This window comes from Carettochelys insculpta, chromosome 12 (assembly GCF_033958435.1).
Source record: "Carettochelys insculpta isolate YL-2023 chromosome 12, ASM3395843v1, whole genome shotgun sequence".
NCBI lineage: Eukaryota > Metazoa > Chordata > Testudines > Carettochelyidae > Carettochelys > Carettochelys insculpta.
The window spans coordinates 4,365,831-4,386,346 of record NC_134148.1 but is presented as its reverse complement, the minus strand read 5'-3'; the positions used below and the strand labels follow the sequence as shown (position 1 = coordinate 4,386,346).

The 20,516-nt window shown below is 61.4% G+C and overlaps 1 protein-coding gene across 1 annotated transcript in view; it reads right to left on the bottom strand.

The window, feature by feature from the left end:
* Positions 1–232: 232 nt before the first annotated feature.
* The window catches only part of SHF (Src homology 2 domain containing F), a 46,172-nt gene continuing 25,888 nt past the window's right edge, over positions 233–20,516 (bottom strand). Inside the window, exons 3-7 of the mRNA XM_075006696.1 lie at positions 15,428–15,646; positions 13,824–13,961; positions 8,996–9,149; positions 8,322–8,441; positions 233–1,097 (exon numbers count right to left, since the gene is read on the bottom strand). Coding sequence (XP_074862797.1) covers positions 911–1,097; positions 8,322–8,441; positions 8,996–9,149; positions 13,824–13,961; positions 15,428–15,646 — 818 coding nt within the window. The 3' untranslated portion in view covers positions 233–910. The remainder of the gene's footprint in view (positions 1,098–8,321; positions 8,442–8,995; positions 9,150–13,823; positions 13,962–15,427; positions 15,647–20,516) is intronic.

Genomic DNA, 20,516 nt, shown 5'->3' with positions numbered 1-20,516 from the left:
GAGAGCCTGGCGCTCTGAGCCCATGACCCTCCCTTTCGGCCAGGGGACGCTGCAGGAATAACCCCCCCAGGCTCTGGGCTATGCAGCATCGGGGCAGGGCTGCACCCCCTGGGGAGGGGCGGTCGCCTTCTCCCAGCCCAGCCCCCGGGCCACCCCCTCCCTCCCGATCCCGCCGAGCCACAGCTGCCCCGGTGGGCACAGGCAGGACCCACGCCAGCCCCTTGTCTCACAGGGCGGGCGGCTGGCAGCCGTGTGCGGCTTTATTGGGTGCTGCTCCGGCGCAGGCAGCGTGTACATCTGGCCTAGGACCAGTCCCCGCTCTGCCCCCGTCCCGTCCCATGGAGCGGTTCTCCTCCGACGGCCTCTTCCACGGCAAACCAGCCCACCGCGGCAATGCTGAGGGTCCCGTCCAGCTTCCACTGCCCCCTCCGGTACACCGGGGCCAGGAGCAGCCCCCCTGCTCTGGATCCTGCTGTGGAAGCGGCGGGTCAAGGCATATGCAGCTGCCTGGAGCGTTGGCCACGTACCTGCCTTAGCAATAAATTATCTCCCACTGGCCCCCGGGCCCATGAGACCCCACCAGAGCCCAGGCCCGTTCTCTGCCCAGCCCTGGAGCCAGCCGGGCCAAGCCTGCAGGCAGGGGGAGAGCAGAGTACGGTGGCGGTCACGCCCGGCCCTCTCCACGGGGCGTGCGCCCCAGCCGGCCCCAGAGGAGGGACGCGTCCCTTACGAAGAGCTCTCCCGTGTCGGTAAGGAGCCAGGCGCCGCCGGGCCCGGAACCAGCTGCTCCAGTGAGTCCGTCCTTGGGCAGCCGTCCGGAGCCCTTGCCTGGCTCCGCGCGAGTCAGCCGTGCGGCCGGGCACGCGTGGCCCAACGGGGTGCTCAGGGCACCTCCCTGCCGGGCAGCGGGCTATAGAGTTCGGATGGCCACTGGGTAGAGCAGGGACATGTGCTCGGCCCCCTTGATGGGCAGCTTGTGGCTGGTGTAGTGGTGGATGACCTTGGGCACGCTGTCAAACAGGGGGCTGTTCTGGCCCAGCACGTACTTGTTCTCTTGGGTGCGGGAGAGTTTCATGTGCATGAAGCCCTGGCTGCTCCTGCAGGGAGAGACAAAGCCGGGATTAGCCGGGGGGCGGTGCCACCCTCCCTGCGCTGCCCTCCACCCAGCTTAGCGCCAGCCGGGCCAGCGGGCGGCTGTAGGGCAGGGGCATGGGGCTCCGAGAGCTGTCGCATTGCACACACAGAGCTGCAGCAGAAGGCAGGGTTCAGGCAGAAGCCGCACAGCCTGGCTGCGTCCCAGCCCTCGGCGGCCAGGCAGCCGCAGGGGGCATGGGGGAGCAGGACTGCACCCGGGACCCGGGGCCAGCTGGGCTGTCCAAACCTGCCCGTTCTTGTCCGGATCCCTGGGGGTCTAAGTCTTTCTGGTACCTCCCCACAACCCGCTGCTCCCTCTGATTGGCTCACCGCAGCTGCCAGCGGCCCCACCGGCCGGAGTGCTCCTACAGGCCATTGGACGGCCCTGCAGCAAAACCCCCTGGGCCCCGCCCAGTCGCCTCTCTCAGTTTTTCCGCCCGTGTGCGGAATCAATATTGTTGCACGCGCCAAGAGGCGGGAGGATGCGCACCACCAATACAAACGCAGCTGTGGGGGCGGCGCTCGTCTGCTGGGCGGCCCCCCCACGGGCTCAGCTCACAGGGGATACTGCTCCCTACTGACAGACACACGCTCCCTTAGCACTCAGGGCGCTCCGGGGGAGCCGCCTCCCTGAGGCCCACCTACGAGGAACCCCCAGCTCCGTCCTGGGCAGGGCGGCTTTTCTCTGCACCTCACCCTGCCCCGGGATCAGGGCCTCTCCCGTCTCTGCTTCCCCTCTGCAAATTGGCAGCAGCCTCCCTCAGGCCCTGGGCCGGGGCCGGCTGAGCCGCGTGGGAAGAAAACGCCACAGCTGCCGATTCCAAGTGACGGGCTAATGGCCCTGTTGCTATTAATTTGCGTCTCCGAGGAGCGCCACAGCCTGTCTGCAGCGTCTGGAGCGCACATTACCGCCAGATATTGATAGCTTTCCAGCAGCCCCCGGCGGCTGGGCTGAGCCGGCTCTGCTCCCCAGCCCGGCACCTCCCCCAGCCGGAGGCCGTGCCCGCCCGGGATTGATGGCTGCATTAGCGGAATGGGTTTCAAATCCATTTGCCAGCTGGGGAGCGGAGCCAGGCCGGCGTGGGGGCTGGGCTGCTGCAGGGGGAAAGCTATGACCAGCAGCTCCGGAGGCTGCCGGATGGAGATAGTCCTCGTGCGTGAGGGCAGACACTGCGTGCAATACCCTCCTCCTCGCACGAGGCCCCGTGCGGTGCACTGTTGCACCAATTGCACCATGCAGCGGTTGCCGGTGCTGTTGGACTCTCTGCTCCTGCTATGGCCTCAGTGCCCGGAGCCAGGGAGGCTCCCAGCTCCCACTGAGCCAGGGCCGCATCTCCCAACTGAACGGGCAGCAATGAGCCACCCCGGCCGCCCTCCCCCGGCGCTTGGAGCCGGGCGCCAGTCAAATGGTGCGGCCGGCTCTGGTGTTGGCGTGGGCGGTGCCGCTTCCCCAGGCAGCCTGTGGTCCAGGGCCGGGGCAGTTAGATGGGGTGGGAGCTGAGCCGTGGGAAAGTTTGCACAGGGCCCAGCGCCCAGGGCCGGGCTCTCCGAACAGCCCGTTTCCGCTGATGGGAAATCCAGCTGAAGCCTCGGCAAGTGCGTCCAGTGCTTAAGCGCCCTGCTGCAGTCTGCACCTGCCCAGCCTCCGGCTCCAGCCACCCGCCCGGCGGCGGCCAAGCGGCCACTAGAGCCGAGAGCCCACTGCTGACTATTGGTTTCCCACCCCGGAGGCACTTCCAGGCTGATCAAGTCACCTCCTTACAGGGGCGACGCCTGGGGGGATGCACAGAGGGTGCCCCTCCCCTCCCCCCCCGAGCCAGCCCCCGGCACTCATTGTCAGCGCTGTGCCGAGAGCAGGAGCCCGGGGGCCTGGGCGGAACCGGGGGGGGGAAGAGGTCGGAGCAGGGCAGAGGCTTCCAGCCAGTGCTGCCGATGGAATCTCCGCACCACCCACGCCTGCTCCCGGCAAACAGACGGAGACTCTCGGGTCAGCCAAGCGCTGTCAGGCAGGTGTCTATTCCTTCGGGCACTCCTGTGACTCTCAGCGCTCTCCAGTTCATTAACCTCCCCCTCGAACAGCAGGCCCCAGCGTTCCCGCTCCCTGCTCCCAGCCACGGGTGGAACGACTTTTGTTACGTGCGCCAAGGCACATGTGATGTGCACCACCCACGGAACCACCTGCTGCCCCCTGCGGGGGCTCTGCTAGTCAGCTGGGCGGCACTTGACTCCCACCACGACCTCCGACTCCTTCGGCGAGTCGTTTCTTCCGTGCTGCAGCCTTTGCCCCTGGCTGCATCCCTTTACATGGAGACCCATTAAAAACACACCCTTTGCTCCCAGCCAATTCACCAAGCGATCCAGATCTCTGCGAATCAGTGACCCGTCCTCTTCCGTCCTTCCCCCTCTCCCAGCTTCCACGCCCTCTGCAAGCTTCACCACGGCCCCCTTCGATGGTTTTCTCCCAGGTCATCGATACAATCGTTAAAGGCACAGGGCCAAGAACTGATCCCTGCGGGATGCCACTGGAAACACACCTGCTCCACGGTAATTCCCGTTTTGAGAGCCACCAGCTATCCAGTCTTTAATCCACTTAATGAGTGGCACATCCATGTTACATTGCGCCAGTGTTTTGATCCGAAGGCTATGGGGCAATAAACCGTATCTCTCCCAGAAGCCTATGTCAGCATTAATAGCTTTATCAACCACACACAGTCTCATCAAGAAGAGATATCAAGCTAATCTGACAGGATCCCTCTTCCATAAACCCATACTGATTTGAATTAATTACATTACTTTCCCTTTGCTCATTATTAATCAAGTCCCGTATCAGTCACATCATTAGCTTGTCTGGATCTATGCCAGGCTGACAGGCCTGTAATTACACAGGTCATCCTGTTTACCCTTTTCAATACTGGGTGCAATATTAGCTTACTGCTGCCATTCTCCAAGATGTATAGCAAGTCAACATTAAACGTCCAGCAAGCCCCTAAGTCAACTCTTTTCAAACTCTTGGAAACAAGGTATCTGGACCTGCTGGTTTAAAAACGCCTAACTTTAGCAGCTGCTTTCTTACGTCCTCCAGAGATACTACTAGTGGAATGGAATGAGAGTGTTCTCACCACTGCATGAGGAGCCTAAACTGTGCTTTTCTCTTCCCAGAACAGAAAAACGTATTGAACACTTCAGCCTTTTCCGCACCATTATTGATAATTCTACCCTAATAAGGGACCAATACCACCGTCAACATTCTTTTGTTCCAACTACTGTTTTAAAACAACCACTTTCGTATTGTCCTTAACGCATTTGGCCATAGAGCTGGAGTGGGAGACCTATGGCCTGAGGGCCGGATCCAACCCGCAGCCTCTGCCTGGCAGCTCTGTCCCTTGCTCTGGCTTGCAGGCTCCGTCCCGGTGGCTCTCATTGGCTAGGAATCCCACCCAATGGGAGTGGTGATGCAGAGCCACCTGTGGGTTGCCGCCCCGGGGGAGCTGTATCAGATTGGTGCCCACATCTCCTGCCTCCTCCCACGCTGTTCCTGCACTCCCCCCTCCCACCCAGATCCTGGCACCCCCACGGGCCTCTCCCACACCGACCCCCTAATTTTGTGTCGCACCCCAGAGCCTGGAGGGGACACAAAATCTACTAGCCCCAGGCAATCCAGACATGGGGGAAGCCCTGAGCTGGACCACAAGGGGAACCCTGGCACCGTGAGTTGCATGAAGTGACTCTCTCTTTTTATTTTTCCACTGATCAGGGGCCACGTTCATGAGGGCGGTTTTCATTTTTTTCGTACTCATTGCCCAGCGGCCACAGAGCTTTTTTGCAGTGGGTCAGTGGCCCCCATCCCAGAAAAGGTTCCCCACGTCTGTTTTCCTGTCTCTCTTGGCTTCCCTTATCAATTTTCTGTCATTCCTAAGTCTGTTTTCATTTCTATCAAATGCTTTTTCTCCCCATTTTTCTTACCCCAGCCTGCTCCTTAACTTACGTCCGTTTTCTTTTTGATGTAGTCAGCTCTAAAAGTACGTTTCTTTGTTTTTCACAGCTCCCTTCTCTTCCCCTCTAAACCAGGTTGTTTTTTAAACCAGTTCAGCCTTCTTCCTCAACTGTGGGATTGTGGCTTTTGGAGCATCTAGTCGGGTGTTTTTTTTAAAAAAAAAAAAAGAGCCCCAAGTATCCGTCTTATTTTTCTGCTGAGATTCTTCCTCCCTGCTGGTTTGGCTCATAAGTGTTTTCAGCTCTGTGAAAGTATTAACACACCAAGTAAATCTGTTATTGGTCTGGACTCTGCTCTGCTTACACTTTAGAAATGGGATCAGCTCACTATCACTTACACCTAAGTTTTAGTTCTGTGATCGCTTTCTCTTTCAGTGTCAGGACGCGATTTAGCACAGAATTCCTTGTGTGGACTGCAACATTTTTTGGGTTAGGAAACTGTCACCTACCTCGTTTAAAAGCATGTTTTAGTGCCGGACCAGTGTACGTCACTCAAACTGAAGTCCCTCGGGGTGACCGAGTGTTTCCCGACTCAATGGGGATGAGGTCTAAGGAGCTGGCCATTCTGTTCCCTAGTGCAGTGATGTGGTCTGTAGCAGACACCAACTAACACCCTACTGCGTGCTTTGCCTGTCAAGGCATTACCCCAGAAGCATTCGGGGTCATTTTCTTCCAAGTTATCAGTAACTCAGAAACGGGTGTTGGGGCAGCGTGCCACTTCCCCTCCCCACGCCCGCCCCACCCTGTTGGTCAACTTGATCCCTCCTGAACAGGTTATAACCACTCAGGTTAACGTTGCTATTGGGTGACTCATCCCACTAATCAGTGATGCCAACTACTGTCAAAGCTGTGTCACCAACGAGCAATTCCAAATCCTCTCGCTCGTTTGCCCTTTGGCAGGGAAGCCCTCCCAACGGGCCAGCATCGGGTATTTCAGGTTGCTCTGCCCTGACTCCTTCAGGGTGATGGCACCAGAGACCAGCGTTCCCTGTGAGCTGAGCTTTTGGACAGCCACCCAGGAGAGATTCAGGTGCTGCCCAGCTGGTTAGCAGAGCATCCCCAGCCGGCAGCCTGGGTTTCTACTGGCGGTGCCCATCCGCACCTGCCTGCCTGCACATAAAATTTACTCCACACATGGATGTTAAAAATGAAGCGGGAACATCGTCAGAGACCCTGAGCGCATAGGACATGCCAAGCAGCCAGGCCTGACCGCCAGCAGGGAACAGGGAACACCTCCTGCAGTCCTCAGGGAGGCCAAGGGATGCACAGACCCCAAGCTGGCCGTTCTGCCCAGGGCTGCCTGCAAGGGAGGGAACTGAGCGCTTCCACGCTGGGCTATTAAAACACCGCAGCCGGCTGTCACGAGACCGCCAGACTGGGTCGGAGCAAAGCTCCTTCTAGCTCAGTGCCCTGTCTGCTAACAGCAGCTAGGGCCTGGTGCTTCAGCAGGAACAAACGGAACAGGTATCCCTTGTCCTCCACTCCGGACATCTGCCACTTAGCGGCGAGGGACACCCAGAGCACAGCATTGCATCCCAAGAGCATAAGAACAGCCACACCGGGTCAGAGCAAAGGTCCACCTAGCCCCGTCTTCCGTCTTCCAGCAGCGGGCACTGCCAGGTGCCCCCGAGGGAGCAGAACAGGGAACCAGCAAGCGAGCTCTCCCCTGGCACCTGTTCCCAGCTTCTGACGAACAGAGGCTAGAGACGCCCTCCCTGCCCGGCCTGGCTAATAGCGCCCGCGGGTTCGTTCAGCGAGCTCTTTTCTGAGCCCTGTCGAAGGCCCGATCGTCACAACCTCCTCCGGCCAGAAGTTCCACAGGCTGCCTATGCACCGCGTGAAGAAAATCTTCCTTCTGTCAGCTTCAAACCCGCTGCCCACTCACGTCATTTGGTGACCCCCCCGCCCCCCAGCTCTTACGCGACCGGAACAACTTTTCCTGATTCACGTCCTCCGCCCCAGTCATGACTTTCTAGGCCTCCATCACTTCCCCCCTTCGACGCCTCCTTGCTAAGCTGAAAAGTCCCAGCCTCACCCTGGACCACCTAGGACCCGAACCCAGTTTTACTTCACCACCTCCTGCGGCAGTGAGTTCCCCACTTCGCTTGACTCTGCTGCTTGCTTAGGCCACCGGCTGGCCCCCGGTGTGCGTGTTATGTGGAGCACCAGTAACACCCCCGTATTCTCTTCCTCCACCCCAGGCTCTAGGGGACACAAGGAAAGCCAGCAAGCCCCTTCATGAGGCAGGCTGCTCCCACTCCAGCCCTGCCCCGGGCTGCCTGAGAGAAGTTGCTGTGTGGGCCCCGTCCTGGGCAGAGCAACAAGCAGAGCAAGGAACAATGGGGCCAACTTACCAAGGGCCGTGGGGGGTTCTCCATCACTGACAACTTTACAGTCAAGACCGGATGTTTGCTAACGCTACCCGCCCTGGCTCCCTCTGCACCCAGCACAGGGCTGGTCCCTGGCACGGCTAGGGGGGTGAGGTGGTACAACTCAAAGGCCCGCAGAGGGCAGGGGGACGGTTAAAACGCTGTGTGGGTCCTTGCAGCTGTACGAGTGTTTGCACACCCTGTTTGTCTCCATGGGGACGTCTGTGCCCGTCACAACGAATCCTCTTTCGTTCCCATCACCTGCTTTACTGAGCAGCTTGTCCTCTGCCCCCTCCCTTCCCATTACACCCAAGCTGCCGCCTCCCCCGGCACCCTGTCAACGCAGCACACATGGGTCTCAGGAGCAGCCGGCCTCGCTCGGCCTGCAGCGGGCGTGCCTGGGAGCTGGACAGAGGGCCGGCGTACCCCAGGGGCGCTAGGCGCTGCTGTTGGTGTGTGTTCAGAAAGCCTCTTCCTACAGCAATGAAGCTGCAGCTCCCCCGGGAGCTCCCCGAGCCTTGTGCCGATGGCTCCCAGCCACCCAGATGGTGCCACCAGGGGACAGCTGCCTGCAAAGGGCAAGGACAAGAACACAAGAAAGGGAGAGAAGAGCACAGCCTCCCCTCCCTGCCTGCAGCCCGGAGCCTGCCGCCTCCCAGCGCAGAGGATGGACTCAGCCTGATACGCAGCAGCAGTCTGGCCAGACCCTGGCCCTGCAGCCCCCGGGCCCAGCCCCGGCACCTGAGTGGGGAAAGGCTGCTAGGCTCCCACGCTGCCTGGCTGGCCGGCCCAGCCCCACCCGATGGCCTGGCCGAGCACACTCACTTGAGGGACAGGGAGAAGTCGTTCTTGCTGGTCTCACTGTTGCGCACAAGGTAGCTGGCCTCCTTACACAGCCCCAGCAGGGTCTCAGCGTCCGTCCGGCTGATTGCCCCGTGGTACCAGCTGTCGGGGGAGAGAGAGGCCGGCTCAGGGGCACTTCCCTGGGCGCAAAGCACCAGGCTGCCACGTCTAGCCAGGGAGCAGCGGGCGGGAGGCGGGAGCCAGTGGCAATGGCAAGCAGGCCCAGCGTCTGTGGGGGGCTCCGAAGCACGCGGGCGCTGTGCCGTGAACCTGCCGCGGGGCAGGAGATCTGGGGGGGCAGCGGATGGGGGGCTCCCGGCGGCCGTGGGCCCGGCTCTGTGCTCGCACAGCTGGGAGAGGGCTCGGGGAGGCGGAAGGGGGCGGGCTGCGGCTGCGGGGCTTCCCTGGAGCAGAGAAGAGCGTGAAGCAGGGCTGGGCATAGAACGAGGGGGCTGGGCAGGGCGCCGGGATCCCAGCAGGGGCAGTATGCTGCGGGGAGGGCAGCAGCTGTACACGGGGCAGGGGAGCACCTCAAGGAACCCACTGTCAGGTCCCCTCGTGCGGGCTGGGGAGCGAAGGGAGAGCGTGACCAATGCTGGCCTGGCCTGGCGGAGCAGCAGGGGGCTGGTGGTGACCCTGCCGGGTACAGGACTCACCACTGGCTCTCCAGAGGCAGGGTGGGGTTGATCCGCTCGCCAAGGGCCAGGCTGGGCTCTGGCTTGGGGGTCGCACTGAGGTGTCTGTGCGCTGCTCGGGCTTTCTCCTCCCTGCCGGGCGAGGAACGGCCGTGCCCCAGCCCCTCACACTGGCCTGGGAGAGACAGACACAGCGTCAGGGGGCAGCTGGCGCGCCCCAGGGGCTGCTCGCCCGCACAGCCACTCGGGGGCCCTGAGCCGAGCCGAGCCGAGCCGCCGGTCCTGGGCTCCGGGGCACCCCCCTCGCCGGGTGCTGCGCTGTGCCTGGGGCGGGGTGCGGCTGGCACAAAGGGGGAAGTGGCCAGTGCATTAGGGGCCCAGCATCCCACGAGGCCTCTCCCAGGCGCCCGGCAGAGGGACGCGGGACATAGTCCCAGTGCAATCATTAAACTCTCCAGAGCTCTTCATGGAGGTTTCCTGCCCACTGCGAGGCCCCAGGCGGGCAACCGGGGCAGCGGGCAACTCTGCCCGCCTGGCTCCCCTCAGAGCATGGGCTCCGTGCCCCAGGCTGGCCAAAGCCCCACAGACAACACTGGTCTTACCCAGCCCTCCACTCCTGCGTTCCCAGGTAGCTGAGCTGAGCTGAGCAACCCCTCGGCAACGCCTGCCTGGACCCCCGGCCAGCTGAGCTCCCCACAGCCCCACAACACCACCTGCCTGGACCCCCGGCCAGCTGGGCTCCCCACAGCCCCACAGCAACACCTGCCTGGCCCCATGGCCACATGAGCTCAACACAGCCCCACACAAACACTCACCTGCCCCCCTCAGCCAGCTGGGCTCCACACAGCCCCATAGCAATCCACACCCAGGCCTCTGGCCAGCTGAGTTCCGCAAAGCCTCACAGACGAGCTCCCATGGGGAGCTGGCTCCCTCTTCTCTCCCGCTCTTCACTTTCAGGGCCCGTCACCCTCTACCCCCACCTGGCTGTACTGCTCATCCAGCTCCTGCTGCCAACGGGCCTCCATCCCCACCTGGGACACTCTCAAACAAGCCCTTTGGTGACCCTCCTTCTTTGGAGTTTGTGACAGACTCACCCTTCTCTGTCCACGCCCTGCACACACACGCCTGTGCCCGAATCTTTGCACCAGCTTCCAGGGTAGGATCATAGAATCATAGAACGCTAGGACTGGAAGGGACCTCGAGAGGCCATCGAGTCCAGCCCCCTGCCCTAACGGCAGGACCAAGCACTGTCTAGACCAACCCTGACAGACATTTATCTAACCTGTTCTTAAATATCTCCGGAGGTGGCGATTCCACAACCTCCCCAGGCAATTTATTCCAGTGTTTGACCACCCTGACAGTTAGGAACTTTTTCCTAATGTCCAACCTAAACCTCCCTTGCTGCAATTTAAGCCCATTGGCTCTTGTTCTATCCTCAGAGGCCAAGGAGAACAAGTTCCCTCCCTCTGCCTTATGACACCCTTTTAGATACCTGAAAACGGCTATCATGTGCCCCCTCAATCTTCTCTTTTCCAAACTAAACAAGCCCAATTCTTTCAGCCTTTCTTCATAGGTCATGTTCTCTAGACCTTTGATCATTCTCGTTGCTCTCCTCTGGACCCTCTCCAATTTCTCCACATCCTTCCTGAACTGCGGTGCCCAGAACTGGACACAATACTCCAGCTGAGGCCTAACCAGCGCAGAGCAGAGTGGGAGAATGACTCCTCGTGTCTTGTTCACAACACACCTGTTAATGCATCTCAGAATCACGTTTCCTTTTTTTGCAACAGCATCACACTGTTGACTCATATTTAGCTTGTGGTCCACTATAACCCCTAGATCCCTTTCTGCTGTACTCATTCCTAGGCAGTCCTTTCCCATTCTGTCTGTGTGAAACTGATTGTTCCTTCCCAAGTGGAGCACTTTGCATTTGTCTTTATTAAACTTCATCCTGTTTACTTCAGACCAATTTTCCAATTTGTCCAGATCATTTTGAATTTTGACCCTATCCTCCAAAGCAGCTGCAACCCTTCCTAGCTTGGTATCATCTGCAAACTTTGAAAACTCACCATTTCGCTGGTCAGTGTCACCTGGCTAAAACAGGCGTGTTCCCCTGCATGAGGCTGATAACTCAACTAGCACGAAACTGCTCACACAAGGCTCTCTTGACCGAAAGAGCACGTGTTTGCCTTAATTTGTATTTAAACAGAGCCATCAGATGGGAACGGGAAGCTGAAGAAGCTCAAACCAGGTGAAAAAAAAACCCCAGCAGGGAACATCCTTCCACACTGACTCTTTGTGTCCTAGTGCCCAGCAGGGGATGTTTTTCAAGAAAGGGGCTGAAACAATAAACAGCTGGGGGCAAACACCCTAAAAACGCCTCCCCCTTGCTAGCCGTTGCATTCTCTGCACCCGAGAAGACAAAGGTAATGGCCGTTTTCCTGAGGGGCGGGGGGGAGGGCGATTTCTGACCTAAAGACTTTGATCAGTAACCTGTCTGGAAGCATATGGTAAGACACGTTGCTTAAAGCTAACATAGTTTGTTAACTTAGGCACTACTAAGCATTTTATCTTTATTTTTCTTGTAATTTCCTCTTTAATTGTTATGCCTCACAACTTGTACACCCTTAAAACATCTCTTGCTAGTTAAATGGTTTGTTTTATCTCATATTGGTTGGTTAAACTGCAGTGTCTGGGTAATTATTTCCTATAATCACAGCTGGTATAGCATTTCTCTAATGGAATACAAGAGCTAAAATACACACGCAGTCCAGCAAATGGCTGGGCCACACAGGACACATCCGGGACCGTGTGCACGTTGGGCTCACCCTGCTGCATAACCAAGGCTGGTGAGAGCCCAGCTGTGGCTGGCAGGCTGCAGAGACACAGGGACATTCAGGGTGAAAGGCTGTTTGTGAATGGCCCAGCTGGAGGCCACCTCGGCAAGGCACTGCAAGGCACCCAGGTTGCAGGGTAGGAGTGACACAGCGCCCCCCCCGACCCCAATCTGGACTGAATCCTAGTATGTCACTGTAATTCCCCGTAAACATCCCCAAAGCTTCCCTGTTATCCACCTTCAAATCCCTCCTTCACTGTGACGCCTACAGAAAACTAGACAACAGCCAGGCTATGGTGTGTTAAACTCACTGCCCAATCCCGTCTTAGCGTTTCCTTGCGCTCCTGTCTGTTCTCTGCTCTGTTTCTATCCAAAGTCAGACAGAAGTGGGGGAAAGGGAGAAGATGGACAGCAATTCATTGGAATTCAGGAACGGTAGAGAAGTGGCAAAGGACGCTAAGGGTGTTAGGGAAAAATCCATGATTGACCATGCTAAAGACAGTATGTTTTTCATACTAGGCTAGTTGCAATGAAATTCTAGCACTGGTAGGGGCCCGCTGCTAGCTGGAGATGGGAACGTTCTTTACAATGAAGCAGAAGAGGCACAAAAGTGTTCAACAAATATTGCAGCTCTCTATTTAGAAAGAAACAGAATGACCGAATACTTTCTAGTCCATTAGTAACCTAGGAGGAGGTTAGGCAAAATATATATAGTCCTGTCTTGAGTGCCCAGACTGGACTAGAGACCACTTGAAGTCCTTTCCACTCCTATGATTCTACACTTTTACTAGGGATAACCATTAAATTAGCAGGTCTGGAGCACTTGAACCCAAGAGTTCGAAAAGAACTGGCCGAGGAGATCTCTAGCCAGCTGACCTTAATTTGTATTCAATTCTGGAATACTGGGGAACACCAGGAGAGTGTTCATGTTGTGCTAATATTCAAAAATGGCAAGCAGCGTGACCCATCTAATTCTGAGCTGGCTAGTACAGAAAAATGCAAAGATAGGTATCAAAGAATGAGTGGAAGCCACACCTACGAAAGGGGGGCTGTATCCTAGAAAGCAGTGATTCTGGAAAGGATTTAGAGGGTCAGAATGGACAAGAACTGAACGTGAGCTTCCAGTTGATGCCATGGTGATGAGAGCTAATGCAACCCTGGGATGTATCAACAGCGAGCTGTGAGCTGGGTATTGACTTGTGCCTTCCCGCACTGCATCAGTGAGACAGACACTGGAAGAGCACGTCCAGCTCTGGTGCCCACATCTGACAAAGGGTTTGGCAAAACGGGAGCTGGTACAGAAAAGAGCCACAGAATTGACTCAGGAGTGGAGAAAACGCTGCTCAAGGGGAGACAACGACCTCCAACTTCTTATCAGAAAGAAGACTGGGCGGCGACTGGATTATGGTGGATCAGGACCGTCCCCGGGAGACACGGCAGCGGAAGGGCACGAGAACCCAGCAGACAAAGGCAGAACGAGGCCCAAGCACATACCCACCCACCTATGACAATGCCCCTGCCTCCCCCACACCGTGCCCTCCCCAGAGCGCCGAGCCTCCCCCACCCCCGCGTCCGTGCCACGCTCCCGGGCTTCCCGCCTCCCCCGCACGCCGTCTCATTTCCAGGTCGCATCCTCACCCTCCTGCCACCCGGGTCCGGCTCAGGATCTGGGGCACCACGCATATGGTTTCCTCCAGGTTGGGCTCTGTGCCAGGCAGCACGGGGACACGCTCTGTGCTGAAGCAGGCCCCCGTCGGGCACAGCCCCACCGCAGAGCGCGGCTGCCACGCTGCCCAGGCAGGGAGCTGTCAAGCAGCATCTCAAGCTCTTGCGGGCACTGTTACGGCTGCCCTGGCAGCTCCTATCCCACACTGCTGCTGCTGCCCAGCCTGGAGAAAGCCGGGGGGCAGTCAGGGACCTGGCCTGGCTACCCATGCCCTGCACCGAGCAGCTTCTCCACTGCTCCCTGGTGGAGGAAGCGTGTGGCCCTGGGCACCGTCGAGGACAACTCACCGTTGGTGTCTTTGTGGTCGTGCTGCGGCTGGCTGGGGTGCACGGGGGCGGGGCCCTCGTCGGCGGAGGGGTTTCCACCTCCGTCGAGCTGTCCCACGGGGGGAGGCCACGGCAGGTCTTTGATCACTTTGATCTCAACTGGACAGAGGCAGCAGAGAGAGCGAGCGTGAGCCGGCGCGGAGCCGTCCCGGCACCGCGGGGGCGGGCAGGAGAAGGGTGGGGAGGGCGGGGGGCAGGGGAGGACAGCCACGTGGCCATCCTGAGGCCCCAGGTGCCCGGCCTCCAGCTCCCACCTGCAGGCTGGCGCTCCCAGGCTGGCCATCAGCAGCGCCCAGATGGAGCAGAGCGGAGGCACCTGATCTCGCTGCTGCTGCGGCAGAGGCCGGGCGCAGGGGCTAAGGAGGAGTTCTGCTGGGGTACAGGCCTCAGCACCCAGGCCTGATGCACCCTCCGGCTGGCAGCTGCAGCTGCCCTGAGACAGACCGGGGCGGGGGCTGGACTCGATGACCTCTCGAGATCCCTTCCAGTGGCCTATGATTCCCTGATGGGGTTGGTGAAACAGGCAGGACAGCCGCTAGGTTACATACTCACTTATTTACCCACCCTCGGCCCCACTTCACGAAGCACCAGCCTGAGGAGCGAGACCCCGGCCTGCGCAAGCTGTTAACTCTGGTGCCTAATGATGGCCACAGACTGCTTCACCGCTGGCCACCCGCTGCCAGGCCAGCTCCATCAGGAACTTGCACCGAGGCAGTGAGGCTGGGCCCGGCTGCCAGATGGGAAGATGGCAGGACAGGGCCGTTGAGACCACCCTGGCAGCGCTGGGGAGGGAGGAGAAGCCCAGGGCTGTGGCAGGAGGAGGCTTGGCACTGGGGTCGCAGTGAGACGCCTGCTCTGCTCGTGCCCTGGGAGTGGGCCGGCTGCAGGCTGCGGACAAGGAGCGGGTGTCCGCCAGGGAGACGGGCTGCGTGGACCCAACGGTGCCAGAGACGAGGGGACGGGGTCCTCAGCCAAACCCAGGGACGCGGAGGAGTGTCCAGCAAAGCCAAGCGCTGAATCGGTGTGGCCGGTGCTGAGCCCCGGCCCCGTACCCCGGGCGCCCTGTGACGGCGGGTGCCCTGTCGAGGTCGCCCCAGGCTCTCGCCCGGGCACAGCTGAGCGATCCGTCGCAAGCGGCCGGACGAGCTGCGAGTGCTAACGGGCCGCCCGGATCTCCCATCGCCCAGCACAACCGCGCTCCATCTCCAGCAGGGAGCTAACCGGGGGTAGGGGGGGATGACACAAAACTGAGACTCCCCAGGGCAGCGGCTGCAGGAGCAGGGCAGCCCGGGATGGAGGCTGTGGAGGTCCTGAGCCTGCGGGTCGGGAAAAAGGGACCCATGCAAGGCGCTAGCAGGGCCCCGGGGACCTGCCACTCCAGGGTCCCTGACCAGCCAGGCAGGAGTCGGTGCTTAGGGCGACCCAGAGCTGACACCCACGCACCACCGGCAGGCTTGGCTGGACCCACACGGCCCTCCCTGGGGATGGGGTTCCTGGAGCCCGAGATCCAGCGGGCTACTGGCAGGATGAGGCCTCTCCAGCCAGGCCCGGGCCCCCTCGCTCACCTGCGAAGGCCTTGGAGATGCGTTCCTTCTTCCACTCCCAGGGCTGGTCGTACTCCTCCGGGGGGCGCTCGTCGTCCTGGGGCAGCCGCGACTCCCGGGCCCGGGCGCAGGCGGGGCGCTCGCCCTCCGGGGCCGGCCCGTTGGGCACCGGCTCATAGGGGGTGTCGTACAGGGGCAGCGGCTGGGCCGGGGCCTCGAGGGAGCCCTTCTGGCGGATCTCTGGGGATGGGAGAGGGGAGAACGCCGTCAGGGCCTTCCTCAGCCCGGCCCCCGAGGGGCAGAGCCCCCCGGCCCTGGCTGTAGCCAGAGCTTGCAGTGCAGTGCCAGGCCCAGAGACTGAGACCCACATGGCGTGTGGGGCACAGGGGAAGCTCTATTGAACAAGACGGACTCTCAGAGCCTCCGAGCACACAGGGGAGTACTGGAGACGGGCCACGCTCAGGTCCCATCCTGTCCCCACGCCCACGCTCCAGCCTGCCAGGCCAGGAGCCCTGGACACCTCCCCAGTAGTACCCCAGTACAGCTGCTCTAAGCCAGCGTCTTCATCCCAGCCGGAGAGCTGCCCCCCGGGCTGAAGCAGGAAGGAGCTCAGTGGGCTGGCTACGCGGCCGGCACCGGCATAGGTCTGAGCTCGCCAGGGGCTAACCCGGCTGGCCCCCCCGAGGGGCTGCCCAGGGCTCCCTGCCAGCCGGCTGCGGGTCACTGCACCCGAAGGGAACTTGCCGGGGCTCTGCTCAGAGTGAGCACCAGGGGAAGGTGGGAGAGGGGAGATGCCCCTCACCTGCTCTGAGCGGCACTGGGCGGGTCAGGGAGGCGGATGGACACCAATGGAGAGAGCTGCTGGCACAGGGACGAGCCCCGGAGAGCCCAGAACCCCCTGTTCCCCACGGGGCCGAGCCACGGAGAGCCCAGAACCCCCTGTTCCCCACGGGGCCGAGCCACGGAGAGCCCAGAACCCCCTGTTCCCCACGGGGCCGAACCACGGAGAGCCCAGAACCCCCTGTTCCCCACGGGGCCGAGCCACGGAGAGCCCAGAACCCCTGTTCCCCACGGGGCTGAGCCACGGAGAGCCCAGAACCCCCTGTTCCCCACGGGGCCGAACCACGGAGAGCCCAGAACCCCCTGTTCCCCACGGGGCCGAGCCACGGAGAGCCCAGAACCCCCTGTTCCCCACGGGGCCGAACCACGGAGAGCCCAGAACCCCCTGTTCCCCACGGGGCCGAACCACGGAGAGCCCAGAACCCCCTGTTCCCCACGGGGCCGAACCACGGAGAGCCCAGAACCCCTGTTCCCCACGGGGCCGAGCCCCGGAGAGCCCAGGGCCCCTGCTCCCCACGGGGCTGAGCCACGGAGAGCCCAGAACCCTTGTTCCCCATGGGGCCGAACCACGGAGAGCCCAGGGCCCCTGCTCCCCATGGGGCCGAGCCACGGAGAGCCCAGAACCCCTGCTCCCCACGGGGCTGAGCCACGGAGAGCCCAGAACCCTTGTTCCCCATGGGGCCGAACCACGGAGAGCCCAGGGCCCCTGCTCCCCATGGGGCCGAGCCACGGAGAGCCCAGAACCCCCTGCTCTCCACGGGGCCGAGCCACGGAGAGCCCAGAACCCCCTGCTCCCCACGGGGCTGAGCCACGGAGAGCCCAGGGCCCCTGCTCCCCACGGGGCTGAGCCACGGAGAGCCCAGAACCCCTGCTCCCCACAGGGCCGAGCCATGGAGAGCCCAGGGCCCCTGCTCCCCACGGGGCTGAGCCACGGAGAGCCCAGAACCCCTGCTCCCCACGGGGCTGAGCCATGGAGAGCCCGGAACCCCCTGCTCCCCAGGGGGCCGAGCCCCGGAGAGCCCAGAACCCCCTGTTCCCCACAGGGCCGAGCCACGGAGAGCCCAGGGCCCCTGCTCCCCACGGGGCCGAGCCACGGAGAGCCCAGAACCCCCTGCTCCCCACGGGGCCGAGCCACGGAGAGCCCAGGGCCCCCTGCTCCCCACGGGGCTGAGCCACGGAGAGCCCAGAACCCCTGCTCCCCACGGGGCTGAGCCATGGAGAGCCCGGAACCCCTGTTCCCCACGGGGACGAGCCACGGAGAGCCCAGAACCCCCTGCTCCCCACGGGGCCGAGCCACGGAGAGCCCAGGGCCCCTGCTCCCCACGGGACCGAGCCACGGAGAGCCCAGAACCCCCTGCTCCCCACGGGGCCGAGCCACGGAGAGCCCAGGGCCCCCTGCTCCCCACGGGGCCGAGCCACGGAGAGCCCAGGGCCCCCTGCTGCCCTGGGGTACAGCAGGTTGTGTGAACAGCAGCGCCGTGCGGGGGACGCAGGCGGTAGCTGTCCTGCTCTGCCTGGCCCTGGGGAGGTCTCACCTCTTCCGGGCCACGTGTTTTAGGAACAACGAGGACAACTGCTAGCGGGTGCGGAGAAGAGCTGAGAAGCGGCCAGGCTAGAAACCCCGAGCTCTGCGGGAAGGCTCTGAGCCCGGGCCAGTTCCCTCTGCGGAGGGAAGACTGAGGGGTGGGGGACGGGCTGGCGGCAGGGGGACCTGGACCCATCGCTCCGTGTGGCCTGGAGGCAGGAGGAGCCATGGGCTGAACGTGCAGGGAGGGAGGTTCAGAGCAGCAGCCAGGGAACCCTCTCGGGGGCTAAGGAGAGGGAAGCTCTGGGAGGTGGCGGAGGGCCGGTCCCGGCGGCTTTCCCTGCTCTGCCGGGGGGACGAGGTGACCTCACGAGGTCCCTCTCAGCCGGGTGTTTAGGACTCTAGGAATAGAGGCTCAGCCTAAGAGCCTGGGCAGGCCTGGCGAGGCCACAGCCAGGGACCTGCGGCCGGAGGAAGCTCTCTGCCTCGTCTTCCCAGTCCCCAGAGAGCCGCCGCCCGAGGCAGGCGCCCACTGGAGCTGGCCGAGGGCACCCAGCCGGGAGCGCCCCCTCTTCTCTGCCGCGGCTCCTGAGCCCAGACCTGGGGGCTGGCAGCAGATTCCCTGCTCCCCTGCAGCCCAGGCCGGAGCGTGGGCAGCCCTGGCTCTGCTCCGTGCGGCACGTGCTGGTTTCCGGGGGTTCACGACGCCCGCCCGCGGCCCTCGCGCTCTCCCTGAGGTCCCGCTCTGGGCGTGGGCAGCTGTGGGGCAGGCGGGCGCAGCTGCCCCGCTGGGGCCCGAGAGGGGCTGAAGTTCACGCAGGGAGACAATCCTGGACCTGCTGACGACGCTGCCAGGAGCCAGGCTGCAGAGCAAAGCTACCCGAGTGGAGGTGGTCCCCGGCAGAGAGCCAGGCAGTGCCCGGGGCAGGGCTCTGCCAGGGAGGAGGAGGGGACCTGTTAGCCTCCCCATTGCAGGTTCCTCCAGCTGCAGGGGTGTGTCCTCAATGGCACCCCCATTTCTCCCCCTCATTGCCACAGGCTCACACCGGCACACGGCTCTGCCCCGGTGACTCCCGCCAGGAGTCCTCCAGCCACCTGCACCCCCCGGCACGACTGTCCAACCACCAGGCCACCCCTCCAGCCCACCGGGCCAGGCTCCGGGCTGGGAGCGGCAAAGCAGTGACCCAGCCCAGCAGATGGCGGAGTCCAGAGCCAAGGGACAGGCTTCGGGTCAGCGGGATGAACAGGGATGTGCCAGAAATGATGCTGGACTGGAACCAGGCAGGCCAGAGCCCACGTCCCTCTCTGCTCTGGCCCCGGTCCCCGATACAAGCCCGGTGCTACAAAGCTCCCTGAGCCGCAGGCTCCCACGATCCCGCAGGGCAGACGGTGCTCCCCATCCGGCACCCAAAACATAAGTACGCGTCACCCCCCGTGTGTCATGGCTTGCTCACAGAATCACAGAACCCTAGTGCCAGAAGGGACCTCAGGAGGTCATCTGGCCCAGCCCCCTGCTTCAAGCAGGATCTACCCCCACTGAGTTGTCCCAGCCAGGACCTTGTCAAGCCGGGACTTAAAAACCTCAAGGAATCCACCACCTCTCTAGGCAACGCATTCCAGTGCTTCACCACCCGCCTGGGGAAAGAGTTTTTCCTAACATCCAACCTACCCCTCTTCTTCTGTAACTTCAGACCAGCTCCTTGTTCTGCCATGGGACACCACTGAGAACAGCTTCTCACCCTCCTCTTTAGAGCTCCCCTGCAGGGAGTTGAAGGCTGCCATTAAATCACCCCTCAGCCTTCTCTTCCGTAAACTAAACAAGCCCAAATCCCTCAGCCTCTCCTCATAGGTCTTGTGCTCCAGACCCTTCATCATTTTTGTTGCCCTCCGCTGAACCTGCTCCAGCAAATCCACATCCTTTTTATACTGGGGGGCCCACAAGTGGACACAATATTCCAGATGTGGCCTCACCAGCGCCGCATAGAGGGGAACAACCACTTCTCTAGGTCTGCTCACAATGCTCCTCCTAATGCGCCCTAATGTGCCATTTGCCCTCTTGGCTACAAGGGCGCACTGTTTACTCATATTCAGCCTTTCATCCACCATAACCCCTAGGTCCCTTTCCGCTGTACTGCTGCTGAGCCAGTCAGTCCCCAGCCTATAACAACGCTTGGGATTCTTCCATCCCAAGTGCAGGACTCTGCACGTCTCCTTGTTGAACCACATCAGATTTCCTTTGTCCCAATCCTCCAATTTATCCAGGTCACTCTGGATTCTCTCTCTACCCTCCGACGTCTCTACCTCTCCCCTGAGTTTTGTGTCATCTGCAAACTCATGGATGGTGCAATCCAGTCCCTCATCCAGGTCATTAATAAGGATGTTGACCACCACCGGCCCCAGAACCGAGCCTTGTCGCACCCCACTTGAAACCGACCGCCATCCAGATACTGAGCCATTGACCACTACCTGTTGGGCCTGACCGTCAGCCCAGCCGGCCACACGCTCCCAGCCAGGGCATCCGTTACGCCCACCGAGCAGGAGGCATCGCGAGAGCGCTGGTTCCCCGCATGGCGCTGGGCCCGGTTTGGATGTGACCCCTGGAAACAGTCATCCATGCTGCTTTGCCAGCCTGCGTCCACACAGGCCCCACTGGCAGCCTGCTCTACCCACGAGACGCCCCAGCCTCAAGGGGTAACTGCAATCACCAGCCCTCCCGAGGAGCCAGCTCGCTGCCTGAGCTGGCAC